The following is a 15589-nucleotide window of genomic DNA, read 5'->3' as shown; positions in this document are numbered from 1 at the left end:
GATTTGGGTATCACTAATTATAAATACATTTGCATCTCTGTGGTTTCTCTTCGTATAGAATCAATGCTACCACCATTGCATCAACCCTCCTTCCTGCTATTCATTATCTCTGTTTCTCTTTCACCTCACTCTTCTTCATGTGACTGCACCTAAAATATTCTCCCTCAGAGTCTCATTCCACTTCAGATATGTGCTCCCCAGTCTCTCTGCTCCACCCAAACCCGGTCTTGCTTTGCCTAGTTTGTCCTGAAGATAAGCTTAGCTCCCAATGGTCTGCAGAAATGCCCTGCCCATAGCCATTGGTTGGATCAGATGTATTGCTGCTTTTATCGCTCCCAGCTGTTGACAGGGGAACATAGAGCAGTTTTTCGGCAGCTGGCAGAAGGAGGGAGAGGCTGAGCACTAGCAATTCTGTGGCTCCCTTGAGTGCTATGAAGCACCTTTAGAAATCAGTGATGGCTGTGGCAGCACGGACCACCAACATCCCTTGAAGCTTAGTTTAAGATTCATTGTCCTAGGTGACATCCTACAGTAAAATCTAGCATTACTAATCTCTCTGCTTGTAGTGGATTGGTTGTGCCTGCTCTCTGATACAGTGCTTACTGTATTTCTTTTTGCCTTTACTGAAAGAATAACTCTACAAATGTGTCAGATGGAATTTTTTGTTTTGGATTAACAACATAAATGTTTAATAGGAAATTAAAAAAACCTTGCAATGTCAGATCCAATTCATCTTACACAATGCAACTGCCCAGTATAATTTAAAACCATGGAAGGAGGAGTGAAGCAAGGGGTTTGGTCTATTATGAAACAGACTTAGAAATCTAGGAAATTCTGATTGGCTGTTGATGTGGTTGCACAAACCCTATGCTCAGATGTAAACTTCTCCCTCTCTTTTTTATATTAAAAATTGTGCAGGACATATTTCATATACCTTGAACACGAAAGTGCGGCACATTCCCAGACCTGGAGACCAATGTGTTCCGTTGATCCACAGAATAGATGCAACAAGGACAGCACTAAGGCAAGGCTCCCCCCATACTGCCATTCCAAAATGTCTCAAACCTAATTTGGTGGGCCCACTTCTAAAAGTAAGAGGATAGCTTGGTTTCTAGGTGCATTCCAGCCCCAATCCAGCAAAGCATTTATGCCTATGCTTAAGTGCCACTGAATTCAATGGGACCTAAGTATGTATTTGAAGTGCTTTGGAGAGAAGGGATGGATTGCTGAATTGGGCCCCCAAACCATAGACTGCCTGCCTAGACTGACAAGGATGGTATGGGAAACTCTTTATAAGAAGATGGAAAAGGAAACAAATTTGGAACAGTCCCCTGAATATCTGATGGTGATAACTTTCAGTCGCTTCATATCTAGCACAAGGTGGCAAAGGGTCAACATAAAGGGGCAAGATTCTACATTCCATTACAATCCCTTGTGTCCTCAAATTTCTGTTACCTTTTAAACATAATTTAGGTTCTCAAGTGACTGAAATTATGGTCTTTGGCCTTGTGTTACTCTGTAGTAAAGGCATGCAATGAAAAGAATCTCCCAGAAACGTACTGACTGACTAGTCTTACTGCTTAAATATCAGTTAACATCTATCTTAATATTCCTTTCATAACAAAAGAGAAAATTTTGCTCTGATAGTCCATAAAGTCTGTATTATATAAATATTCAAATACTGAAATCAGAATTCCGAAGGCATCATCTTACAAGATAGTAAAGGAGAGCATGAATAAGAAAAAAACAAAACACCCTCATCACTGCGGTTCAAATTTTTGAAGACCCTCAATTCAGATTACAGATATAATTTGAGGTAGTTTTACTTTGTGTCTACTGCTGGGAATAAACATACCCTTAACAGACAGGCTGAAGTGAAGCTCCTTCTCCTTACTTACTTCAATAGCAGTGATAGCTTTGCTGCTGCAACATGGCATTCTTAATTCTGCACAAATAATTGCTATAACAACCACCACAGAAGAGAAGCTTGGCATTCTAAATAGCACTGCACCTATTTTAAGAATATTGAATCCAAGGGGTTTATAAGCAATATCAGATCACCTCGTTAGTAGGAAATAGTTTCCTTATAATGTCTGGACAGGCCTGAAAACCTCACATTGTGTACATTTTTCTGTAATCATTCTTAACACATTTCATAATCTACTCCTCATCAATTTACAAAAATAGTTAAACATATGCTAATAGAATTTGAAAAAAAATCACAAATATTGACATTACCATACTTAGCATTTAAGTACCATGGCAAAAAACTCTGATTTCAAAACAATCTTCTTTCCAACTAAACAGATTAGCTTCATGTTACCATGCCATGTTCAAAATCTTCATCTACCACCCCAATCTTCACAGAAGGTTATTTCAATATTGTTGATAACTTCCCACTTCTAGTTTTACAGTACTTTCATATTCTGCTCTCTAGAAGACTTAGGGGTTGCCTTTTTTTCCTATTATAACAGGATGGAGGGGATTGGGGGATTTATTTTGCTTACATAGTAGGGTTTTTAAAGCAAATTTTACATTTGGCACCTGATAGCAGAAATATTAAATGTATAAATTGGGAATTCAAAGTGAATGGTTGCCCTTAACTGTGTGGAGTTGAAGACGGTACCATACTTCAGATCGCTGGAAGCAGAATGTTCCACAGATCTGCAATAAACTCTCTGATTTCACATCTGATCCCAACAACAACATAATTTCAACACTCTTCCGATACTATCCCTTGGATGTGATAACTCCACTAGTACTGTCATGATTCATTTCAACTTTCTTTTTAATTCTTAGTTCGTAAGAAGAGTGAGACTCCCAATCAGAATTTCAAAAACATTAATGATGCGTAAGCAAGATAAGATCCCACAACACTCACCACCAAACACATCTCCGTTCTGGTAGTTCTTCCCCTTCTGAGCTTCCTCTTCATTTTGAACAGTAGAAACATGCTTGGCTGACGCACAGCCCATAGCTTCATTCAGTCAGCTCCAGCTGGACTGAACCACAAATCATCTCTACAGATGCCTAAGCATTGTTTGAAAAATAATCCACTTTCTTGCTTGGTTGTCAAGACAGACCTGCAGATATAAGAGGAGAAATATATTTCTAAGCATATTGAGAGAAAGCCGTCATTAAGAAGTTTCCGCTTTTTGGCAATCAGGAAAATATGACAATGGTATTTCGAGGAGAGGAGTGCAGGAAAAAACACCATCTGAAAGAATACACACACAGGGTTTTTTCCCCGGAACACATATGAGAAATCAGAGACATTTGCGTCTCTTGCTGTTTTTCACGATCTGTCCATCAAGCTAATTTTCTCAGAAAGCTTATTAGTGCTTGGGAACTAATACTTGCAAGTGTCAAACACTGGGTCAGACAAAAAGAAAAGTCCATCAAGATCCTATGTCCCTGTATGGTTGACAGCAGTTGTAGGGAGCATGTTCAGGGAATGTCTAAATCCCAAGTTTAGGATTTGTATACACACAGAAATTGTACTGATTTAAACTTAAATCTGTTTAAAAAAAAACAATACAAACTGCTGCATGGGTACTCTTCAAACTAAACCAATTAAAAAAAAAGTTTGAACCAATATAAAAGAGTGTCCACACACAAAGCTGCACTCATTTAACTAAACTGATGTAAAAATCACACCTTTAGTTAAACCAGTACAACTCTGCATACAGACACAGAAATGCTCATATGTACTTAAATGCCTATATGAGTATCCAAATGTGGGGGACAGACATTCTGTGTATGTCTACACAGCAATTAAACACTGGCGGGTGGCCTGTATCAGCTGACTGGGGCTCAGGCTGCATGGATGTAAAATTGTGGTGTAGATGTTCATGATTCAGGACAGCTGTGGGTGTTTAATTGCTGTGTAGACACACCCCAATTACTTTTATTTCTAAGGTTATACAATTCAATGTCACTTAGTGGATTATGTTTTCAATCCAGTATTTCTCAGCTATTTTTGTTAATAGTTGCAGCCCTCTTTATTTCACATACATCATGATAAAGTTTATCTATAAAGATAGGGCCAATATAAATACAAAATGAGATTGCAAATCCCATTACAGTTCAAAACCTAGACACTGTGCATTGGCCAGCCTCCTTCTGACACTTGACTGTTCATAATTTGTCACCAAAAACTGAACTATATAATTTCATCCACATCTTGAAAAATTTACTGACACAATACTTTTACTAAAAAAAGAACGAGGAGTACTTGTGGCACCTTGGAGACGCCTCGGGTTTTTTTGCTGATACAGACTAACATGGCTACCACTCTGATACTTTTACTGACACTTTTCTGATCTACAAGTACTATGCCAAGATTCTGAATTCAAAACTCTCCTCTTTCCACTAAACAGATTAGTTTCATGCCCAACGACTGAGCCTACTTTCCAGGGTGGAAAAATAGCTCTGCCATCAAACCCCCCGCAAAGGCAACCTCTCTCCTAATTTAATGACTAAGGGCCTTGATTCAGCAAAGCATCTAAATACATACTGAAATCCCATCTCAAACAATGTCCGTTTCCCACCCCTCCATATACACACTTTCTGTTCATGGTATCCTCTACCTAACCCCATATATTTTCTGCATTCTTTCTCCTCCCTCCCCAATATACCCCCCACCACACACAGATTTCTAACTTATTCAATCAATTTGTTCTCCTATTACTCCCATCCACCCTCTCATAGGATAGGAAATTTTACCAGACTCTTAGTAGCCAGAGAACTAATGTACTAGCTGTAGACAGAAATTGTTCAGAAGAAATGCAACTCTAACCTTCCCTCATTTTCCGGTTGCTACAAGGAAGATCACTTCCACTACTGTACAATATCACCTAGCTTTCAGTTTTGGGTTCCCTCTCCAGTAAAGCTCTAATAACTTTGCTATAGCTCATAGCTTTCCCAAGCAGCAGTAGAATGAAATGGACCCAATCCCCATGCTAAATAGTGGCCGTGAAAATGACAAGACTGTTCAAGTTTTCACTCTGCAGTATCCTAGGCAAGCTTTGAGCAGCAGAGTCACTGGAGTTGTCAGTCTGTGGAATAAGGAAGACAGCACATCCCCAGTTAACCTTCCTTATGCAAAATGTATTCTTTGCCCCCATGAGAACTGGAAACTTACTAATTTTTAAAAGAAAGTTTAGGTTTTGTAATAGATGATGGCTATTGCCTGGAAAAGCTTCCTACTCAGGCAAGTGCCTGAGGCAATTTTTCAAGCCCTGATTTTATCAGTCAGCTCATTAAACACTGCATTGAGGCTAAGGGGGAAGTCCTTTCTGGTATTCACAACATTTAGATATTACCAGTAAGCATGCAAAAAAGCACCATGTTAATTCCATTCATATACATTGTAAGTACTTAAATAAGAACAATCACAGAAATGAAGATGTAGCAATTTTATTTAAATCATCTTAACTGATCTTACATTCCTGTAACAGAGTGAGAGTCATTGCTTATAACATTGCATCTAATGAAGTGAGCTGTAGCTCACGAAAGCTTATGCTCAAATAAATTGGTTACTCTCTAATGTTGCCACAAGTACTCCTTTTCTTTTTGCGAATACAGACTAACATGGCTGTTACTCTGAAACCTGCTTATAACAATGTGTATCTGCATTAGTGTGCCCTAATAACTTAAGTGTCAGAATGTTATTTTAGATGAATAGCTTCAAACCCCTCCATTAGGGCATAAGGCTGACGTGAGACAAACAAGCATGAATGAACCAGAATGTGAAATGCTAATCTTCTTGTGAGATGGACCTTGAGAGAGCTGAATGCCATGCCAGCATGCTCGACTACAGTACATAGTCAAGGATCTACAGCATCAGAGCCTCTGCCAGGCCTGATGACTTAGAGCAGTGGTTTTCAAACTTTTTTTCTGACGACGCAGTTAAAGAAAATTGTTGATGCCCACCACCCAACGAAACTGGGGATGAGGAGGGAACAGAAGAGGCTCCAGGTTTGGGGTGACTCAGGGCTGGGGGAGGGGGTTGGGGTGTGACATAGGGTTGGGCTGGGGGTGCAGGCTCTGGATTGGGGCTGGGGAAGATGCGTTTGGGGTGCAGGAAGGGACTCTGGGTTTGGGGGGCACTCAGGGCTGGAGCAGGGGATTGGGGCGCAGGGTTACCTCAGGTGGCTCCCGGTCAGCGGCGAGGCACAGGTGCTAAGGCAGGTTTACTGCCTGTCCTGGCAACGTGGACCGTGCTGCGCCTCGGCAGAGCAAGATCTCTGTGTGGTTCCCGGCCAATGGGAGTGCGGAGCCAGTGCTCGGGGCGGGGGCAGCGCGCGGAGCCCCACGGCCCCCCCGCCTAGGAACCGGACCTGCTGCTGGCTGCTTCCGGGACGCAGCGCGGTGTCAGAACAGATAGAACTAGCCTGCCATAGCCGGGCAGCACCACTGACGGGACTTTTAACGGCTTGGTCTTAGAGTCTGCCATGAGGCAGGAATAGTTGAGCTGCCCTGTACAGGCATTCTGACTGTCAGGAATCAGTCCAGATGGGTTGAGTTAGTTGTATTTTCCTATGGCAAACAGAAAGAGTGCTGAAGAGTTTAGCAAGAGCTAAAGGCTAGAGGGCTGGATACTCACTGGGTCCCATCTCACTGCCATGGGCAATAAGAGGGAATTGAGGGAGAGTTGTAGCCATCCCATCCTTTAAGCCCTCATACAGAAGCATGAGGCAGTACAGGGCACATGTGCATCCTCAAGGGACGCAGCTATTCAAAAGACTAATCTCACACACGAGTGCCCATGCATCTACAGTGGGATCCACACTGATACATACTCGAAGGATACGTCCTTTCCCCCCTCTTATGACAGAGTCAAAGGGTGAGAATTTCCAATAGTTGACCCTGTAAGAGAATAGAATGGCTATCCTGCCTCCAAATTTGGATTCCCTAGTTCTGGACCTGTGGTTACTAGAGTATCCTGGGGGGAAAGAGAGGTGGAGAACCAGGCCTGTGATGTTAGTCAGCCAAGTTGCTGCAAGGCAGATCAGGTGAAGTGCCTTGTCAGCAATAAGATCATGGATAGTGAAGGGCTCATTGACAACAAATAACATGTTATGAGTAGGAAGCTACGGTCGTGGTGCTTCTCGTGGGCCCATGTAGCTGACTGCAGAGGACATGTGGCAGCTATCAAGGGTTCATCTTTATAGGCACCGACTGATGTTTCCTCTGACTATTTCTTCCTGGCACAAGCTGTATCAAGGAGTCATGAAGGTAAGTGGTTGGTGTAATTGGCAATAGTAATGATCCAGTAGTAGGGCTGATGGACTCCCTAAAGGGTCTGAGTTAGATGAACTGTTGATGAAAGTCAGGGTTGGGGTGACCCACACACAGGCTAGGGAAGTATGTCTGACAACCCTGGGCATTGGTACGTTGTGGGAATAAGAAAAATGGCAAAGCTCTTCACCTGAAAATATCTTGTGTCAATCAGCAACAATAGCTCTGGCTGGTCCAGGGCTAGCTCCCATGAGTTCTGGAAAATGGTTTTATTATCCACGACCAGAATGTTGGTGAACGTAACCCGCTACCTCAAGGGTGACTAGGATGAAACAATGGAAACCCCAGAATCTCGGGAAATATCCACAGTGTTTCCGCGGGAGAAGAGAACCACAACAGTTTTATTCTTTTTACACTCAGGTAGCATACACCAACCTTATTAACGAGAAGGGCTGTGAACCAAAGCACACAATAGTTAAACAGAGTAACTAGAACATGAGAACTAGAACTTGGCATTTTTTTTAGATTAGAGGAAAGGACAATAAAAGTAATGGTACCTATAAATAAAAATACAAATAGATGATCATTGGTCTGCCTGTCCATCTGCTCTGGTAAGCAATAAAGTGAGTTAATAAATAAGTACCCTAAGAAAAGTTTGCTATTAGGACTGAATATTTCCTAAATCTTTAGTAACCTTGGACTGTTAACATGATTACAGAGTGGTAAAAGGGCTCAGAGAAACAAATACCTACTACGACACTGAGGTAGTATGGAAAACACAAGGATAGCAAGCATTGTTCCAAGCATTAATTTTGCAGAACATACATAATCCATGATACATGACACCTTGCAATGATCAAGCTTTCTTGATACTGCCTCCTTGATACTGTTTTCACAATGCTCTTAAATGACTTTTCTAGTGATCTTTCTTTGGTTTCTCTATAGTGCTTATCACCATAGACTCCAAGTTCCTGTTGGCCCAGGAAAGGGAAGGAGTGAAATAAAGTAAAAGCTGTATCATCTGGCACTTTATCAACTGGAAAGCTCTATTAACTGACATTTCTGATATCTCCCAATACAAATCTTCAGTCTAGTAACCGGGAGTAGTATACTGCCCAGGAGGTTATGCAATTGCACAATCTGCACTCTACTTTTATGCAAAAGAGGCAGAAGACAAGTAAGCAAGCTGATCTCAGGGATTTATTCAAAAAAGCAGCTTCTAGGATGTGTCATAGGGTCATTACAGATTCAGCCCAATCTCCTACACCTTCTACATCTACAATGATAATTGATGTTGATAAGGATGACCCGGAGCACTGCGAGATCCTGAAGTACCTTCTGAATCAAAAAAATATTAAATTATGTTCAGTATAGTTTTAGTGTTAAGTGTATTTTTAGTGATCTAGGTGTATGCCGGGCACTGTCCATAGTGATATGTAGTGTCATAAAATAACCTACTGTATAAAAAACTTCACCTGTATATACCTAAGTGCTTCAAGGAACCAACCACTCTGCAGTGCAGTACTGCTACTGGATTTGTGAGTACCTGTATGCTATTTTATCCTTTATTCATTTTATTGTATTCTAATTCTTTGAAAATTGGTATTCCATTGGTAAATATAACTCTTAGTTAACCGGAATTCCCCGCCCATGTCCCCAACATGCCGAACAACAAAGCTTTTACTGTAGTACATATTTTAGAACATATTTAGCCTCTGCTGCTGTCTTCCCCTTCTTTTGTCAGTCTTTCTTCTCCTTCCCTCTCCATTTGTTTGACTCTTCCTAATACCAGTACCTATGGTAGCACTCAACTAATCCCAGAGATGCTGGAAGGAGCAGCGTGAAACTGACATGATCATCAGTTTCATTCTGCTTTTCCTGCTGGAGCTTCTGAGGAAACACTATTGGCAGGATGGGAGCGAAAGGCACTATCCTACCTCAATGAATTCTCTTGCACAGTAGTTTTTTTAAATACCATGGTGATTCCCACAAGTAAACTTCGAGACACCACTGACTTCCTGAGGAAACTACAATCCATCGGTGATCTTCCCGATAACACCATCCTGGCCACTATGGATGTAGAAGCCCTCTACACCAACATTCCACACAAAGATGGACTACAAGCCGTCAAGAACACTATCCCCGATAATGTCACGGCTAACCTGGTGGCTGAACTTTGTGACTTTGTCCTTACCCGTAACTATTTTACATTTGGGGACAATGTATACCTTCAGATCAGCAGCACTGCTATGGGTACCCGCATGGCCTCACAGTATGCCAACATTTTTATGGCTGATTTAGAACAACGCTTCCTCAGCTCTCGTCCCCTAACGCCCCTACTCTACTTGCGCTATATTGATGACATCTTCATCATCTGGACCCATGGAAAAGAAGCCCTTGAGGAATTCCACCATGATTTCAACAATTTCCATCCCACCATCAACCTCAGCCTGGTCCAGTCCACACAAGAGATCCACTTCCTGGACACTACAGTGCTAATAAACAATGGTCACATAAACACCACCCTATACCGGAAACCTACTGACCGCTATTCCTACCTACATGCCTCCAGCTTTCACCCTGACCACACCACACGATCCATTGTCTACAGCCAAGCTCTGCGATACAACCGCATTTGCTCCAACCCCTCAGACAGAGGCAAACACCTACAAGATCTCTATCAAGCATTCTTACAACTACAATACCCACCTGCGGAAGTGAAGAAACAGACTGATAGAGCCAGAAGAGTTCCCAGAAGTCACCTACTACAGGACAGGCCTAACAAAGAAAATAACAGAACGCCACTAGCCGTCACCTTCAGCCCCCAACTAAAACCCCTCCAACGCATTATTAAGGATCTACAACCTATCCTGAAGGATGACCCAACACACTCACAAATCTTGGGAGAAAGGCCAGTCCTTGCCTACAGACAGCCCCCCAACCTGAAGCAAATACTCACCAACAACCACATACCACACAACAGAACCACTAACCCAGGAACCTATCCTTGCAACAAAGCCCGTTGCCAACTGTGCCCACATATCTATTCAGGGGACACCATAACAGGGCCTAACAACATCAGCCACACCATCAGAGGCTCATTCACCTGCACATCCACCAATGTGATATATGCCATCATGTGCCAGCAATGCCCCTCTGCCATGTACACTGGTCAAACTGGACAGTCTCTACGTAAAAGAATAAATGGACACAAATCAGATGTCAAGAATTATAACATTCATAAACCAGTCGGAGAACACTTCAATCTCTCTGGTCACGCAATCACAGACATGAAGGTCGCTATCTTACAGCAAAAAAACTTCAAATCCAGACTCCAGCGAGAAACTCCTGAATTGGAATTCATTTGCAAATTGGATACTATTAATTTAGGCTTAAATAGAGACTGGGAGTGGCTAAGTCATTATGCAAGGTAGCCTATTTCCCCTTGTTTTTTCCTACCCCCCCCCCCCCCGACGTTCTGGTTAAACTTGGATTTATGCTGGAAACGGCCCACCTTGATTATCATACACATTGTAAGGAGAGTGGTCAGTTTGGATGAGCTATTGCCAGCAGGAGAGTGAGTTTGTGTGTGTGTGTGGGGGGGGGGTGAGAAAACCTGGATTTGTGCTGGAAATGGCCCACCTTGATTATCATTCACATTGTAGGGAGAGTGGTCACTTTGGATGGGCTATTACCAGCAGGAGAGTGAGTTTGTGTGTGTGTGTTTTTTTGAAAGGGGGGGGGGGGGTGAGAAAACCTGGATTTGTGCTGGAAATGGCCCACCTTGATTATCATACACATTGTAAAGAGAGTGGTCACTTTGGATGGGCTATTACCAGCAGGAGAGTGAGTTTGGGGGGGGGGGGGGGCGGAGGGTGAGAAAATCTGGATTTGTGCTGGAAATAGCCCAACTTGATGATCACTTTAGATAAGCTATTACCAGCAGGAGAGTGGGGTGGGAGGAGGTATTGTTTCATGGTCTCTGTGTATATAATGTCTTCTGCAGTTTCCACAGTATGCATCCGATGAAGTGAGCTGCAGCTCACAAAAGCTCATGCTCAAATAAATTGGTTAGTCTCTAAGGTGCCACAAGTACTCCTTTTCTTTTTTCAAATAAATTGGTTAGTCTCTAAGGTGCCACAAGTACTCCTTTTCTTTTTACAAGTAAACTAGATTCCCATAATTCTGTACCAAAAGTTGAAAGCTTTGCAAGGCATATCTTGTTTCCCATAACTTAGATAAGGGTTAGGGTCTCATGGAGCAACTCTAAAGCTGAATACAAAATGCTTAACAGAAGAATTTGCAAGTGCTTCTGTATTTGTTTTAGTCTTTGTTTACTGCACTGAGATAGACAGATCTACATTTTATGGGGGTTGCAAACACACTAAGTTTCCTCCCATACTGACCACTCAGGAAACCAGGTGATAATTTCACAACGCTTTAGAGATCACATAGCAGTAAGTGCTGAACAAGTTTACAAGGAGAAAAAAAGAGTTTAAAAACGAGAGACCACATTAGCTTCTTGTAACAGTTCAGCCAGTGAAAAACCCAAGCATTTTACTTACTGCTGTTAATTAGATTTGTTCACTGCAATACAGAGACCAGTTTGATTTTAAATTTTGAAGAAAATATTTTCAGAACTATAAAGCAACACATATTTCTGTGTTTGCACTGAATGAAGGACCTTGGGAGTCACAATGAGGGATCTGCCCCATTTTCCTATCCTTGATCAAAGTCTATCCCCCTTCCTAAGTTGCCCTAGACTGTCTGTGCCAGGAAAGATTTTTTTAATTGACTAAAAGTTCTGTCGGAGGCAGACAACCATAATTGTCGTCTTTGGAATGCACCAAATGGCCTATGTTGCCTTTAAAAAAAAAAAAAACCTGTGTAAAGTCTGAGGACTTTTTCTGCAGCCATATTAGGAGAGCAACAGCCATGAGCCAAGAAACAGAAAGTCACATCCTCACTCTCCATCTAAATGACATTAAAACAATGTAATATCGGTTTGTTAAGAAGGCGATCCTGTGCTAATAGTACCCACTGCCACCAGATAAAGAAACAGATCTTCAGATGTTTAAAGAAAACTTTCTTTGATTGCATTCTGTCTGGCAAGGAATCACTTATCAATAAGACTGAGTTTGTCACAGTCTTGGACCACTGTGCCCCCCTGCAGCAGAGTTTGGGTGTGGGAGGAGGCAGGGGCTGGGTCGCGCTTACCTGGGGGCTCCCTGGAAGCAGCAACATCCCCCACGCTCAGCTGCTAGGTGGAGGCGTACCCAGAGCGCTGGCTTCACAGTTCCCATTGGCTGGGATACTTTAGTAAAATGATTGGTTATGGTACAGCTAAGCAGGATTCAAGTTTCACTATATAAACTGGAGTCCAAAAGGAAGTTCTTTGGAACTAACTCCAGGACACAGCCCCAGGATCAGAACTGCCAGCCCTCAACACCCTACCAACTATATTGTGCAGAAGTTGGAGCCTCTGGATGACCTGATCCTGACTAGCCAGCAGGGAAAAGTTTGTCTGCCTTATTGAGAGTAGGGAGCATTGTATGCTTAGCATGTCAATTCTATTTTGGTGATTGTTAATAAATAGATGTTAAGAATATTATTGTGTAAAGCTCTTTCACTGGTAAAAGACCCCGCAAACCCAAAGAGTGTAAGGTTACGCCTTAAGTTCACAGAAGGGTAAGGGCGGGTGCCTAAATTCACAGGGTTATGCCTTGAGCCTGAGGAACAGGGTAAAGGTGGGTGCCCTAGAGTGTGAGGTTATGCCCTAAGCCCTAGGAATGGGGTAAGAGTGCCTAAATTAATTGGGTTATGCCTTGAGCGCTAGGAACTGGGTATAGATGGGTGTCCCTAGGGTGGGCGGGTAACACCTGGACTTTATTCCCTGCTTCCCTTTGCAAACAGTTCAAACTCACACTGTTAGCAGGCAACATAAAGCAATGCTGAAACTAATCAATGTATCTGCTAAATAAGCAGGAAAAAATGTTACAATGTAATCACGTAGATGGCAGGCCTTTATTCCATTTTCTACATCGTGTCTTAAAAACACACTATGATCTGTTGTGCATTTAAATTAGTCTCTTAAAATAAACCATTAAACAAGTATTCTGTGCAATATATTTAAAGAAAATCCATTCTATGACATAAGCAGCAACACAAGGGGACAAAGACAAGTCAAAGTGAATAAGGGTGTTCCTTTCCTTTGAATGCAGAATCATGATACACTCGCCTTGACTTGTTTATGTTAATAGCCATGAAATGCAGCATCTTCTTCCTCTATGAAATCTGGTTGCTTCCATGATGCTATACTCCTATGTTTATTGCCACATTTCACTACCCTATTGCAAACACCACATTGTAGCCCTGCTAGATGAATCCTGAAGGATGATCTAGCCAATTATACAAGGAGAAAACTTTACTATACAAATACTATCAGCAATAATGTGAAAGGAAAATACAGGGAGAGGTACAGCACAGTTTAATAGGATTTTGCTAAAACTGTATTAAAAATCATCCCCAGTATGGTGGGAGATTGTTGGAAAGACACTTTCCATTTACCCCATCAGCGAAACTATGCTCAGTGCAAAACATCTCCAGAACATTGTGATGTTAAAGTTAAGGAGAAAAAAGAAACAAAATACACAAGCAGGCTGGCTAGATTTTGCTAGCCGGGAGTGAACTGGCTTGATTTAGTGCCCCTAATTAGTACCTCTGTGTTGTTTGTTATATTACTTGATGCAGTTGGTACCATTGCGCCATGGAGGCCCATCATACTGTCTTTATGAGCAAAATGATTTGTCCCATTATTTCGTCTCATATCCTTGTTTCACAACAAACATTTCCTCAGTACATATTTTCAATCCATTAAGGTACAAATAATCATTTCTGAATATAAAGTATGTTGGCTGCAACTATGATGTTATGTCAAGGGAACATTTTTTCCTTATTTAGTCCACTAAATGCCATATGTACTAATGATTCCCTCCATAAAGATTTCATTATGTCCATGATGAGATATGACTGAAAGGAGTATCTTCCTCTACCTATGTCACGATAATCCCACTATTTGAAAATGAAGACTCACAAGCAAAAAAACTCAAAATTCATGAGCACGAAAAATAGGTCATAAAACCAATGATTGTGGCAGTTTGCAAAAAAGCCACTGAATAAAAAAAGCTGCTATTGTTTTATTTTATCTTTTTATACAATATCCCAAGTGCTGGGTGGTGTTGAGATGTTACAAAATAATTGATCATCATCAACAAGGAAGTCAGTCAATCACTTACCTAAAGTCAGAGCAGATTTTTTTTTTTTTTTTTAAGTGACATGGCTTTTACAACACATTCTCTCTTGAAAGTTTTTGTTTGTTTTTTTTAATTCCCAGAAAATTAATACATCAAGGAATTGGAAGGTGGTGAAGATCTTAACAGGATGATGAATTGGTGATAACACAGTAAATTTAGTTTGGTCTATGCAAACTGGAAATATGATGCTTTGGCAGTAACCAGAGAGAAACCAGAATATGACAACAGTATATTTCACCCGTACTTCCCATTCCTCCTTACAATTATTGCATTTGGTATGGTATATCTGTATCATGTAAGAGGTGTTTATACTTCCAGACTTTCAAAAGGATTGGACATTTATCTTATCTTTTTTTCTCTTTCAATCAGGGTATTTGGCACCGTTGTCAATCTAAATTGCATGAAAAGAAGCTAAAATACACTGAATACCTTCCTATCAGTTCTTGTCCACATAAGCAATTGCTGTAGCTATCACAGGATGTTATGGAATCATGAAGCTCTTGGGGACATCTCCACCTGCTATGAAAAAAACATTTGAGAACTTCTGTGTCAGAGGTAGTGGGTTACACCAAGACACCTTCTACCCCACCACAGAACAGTTTCATGAAAGAAAGATTCTTGTTTTGTTACTTGACTCCAAAGGATTTTTGGAAGCACGCAGTATCTACAGTAGCTACTAGCTTGTGTAACCGGCTTAGGCCAGCAAGATAAAGCAAAACACACACGTATTATGTTACACAAAAAGCTCTTGCTAATACTAATAGCAGATGGGGGCGTGGGCCATTTATAGCTGATAACTTTTTTCTAAGGCATGTTTCTAAAGGTCACTCATCTTCATGCAAATCAACATTTCAGAGGAAATTTTCCTAAGCTATCACTCTGCTACCTGGTACTTAGCTTATCTGTGTAAACATTAGGTAGTGTCTCCTCACATTATTTCAAAGTTACAAGAAACCTTTCCACCCTATAGGAGGGAAAAAAAGATGTAAATTCAGCTCAATGCTTAAACAGAGCCTTTCAGATTTTTTTTAGTG

General features: G+C 41.3%; 1 protein-coding gene across 4 annotated transcripts in view; it reads right to left on the bottom strand.

Moving 5' to 3' along the window:
- C8H1orf21 (chromosome 8 C1orf21 homolog) overlaps positions 1–15589 on the bottom strand; it is a 199996-nt gene that overhangs the window by 123789 nt on the left and 60618 nt on the right. For all 4 annotated transcript variants that reach the window (XM_074961120.1, XM_074961122.1, XM_074961123.1 and 1 more), the window contains exon 2: positions 2882–3083. In XM_074961120.1, coding sequence (XP_074817221.1) covers positions 2882–2975 — 94 coding nt within the window. In that variant the 5' untranslated portion in view covers positions 2976–3083. The remainder of the gene's footprint in view (positions 1–2881; positions 3084–15589) is intronic.

Source organism: Natator depressus, chromosome 8, assembly GCF_965152275.1.
Source record: "Natator depressus isolate rNatDep1 chromosome 8, rNatDep2.hap1, whole genome shotgun sequence".
Taxonomy (NCBI): domain Eukaryota; kingdom Metazoa; phylum Chordata; order Testudines; family Cheloniidae; genus Natator; species Natator depressus.
Note: the sequence above shows the minus strand (reverse complement) of the source record. Positions and strands in the feature narration are given on the sequence as shown.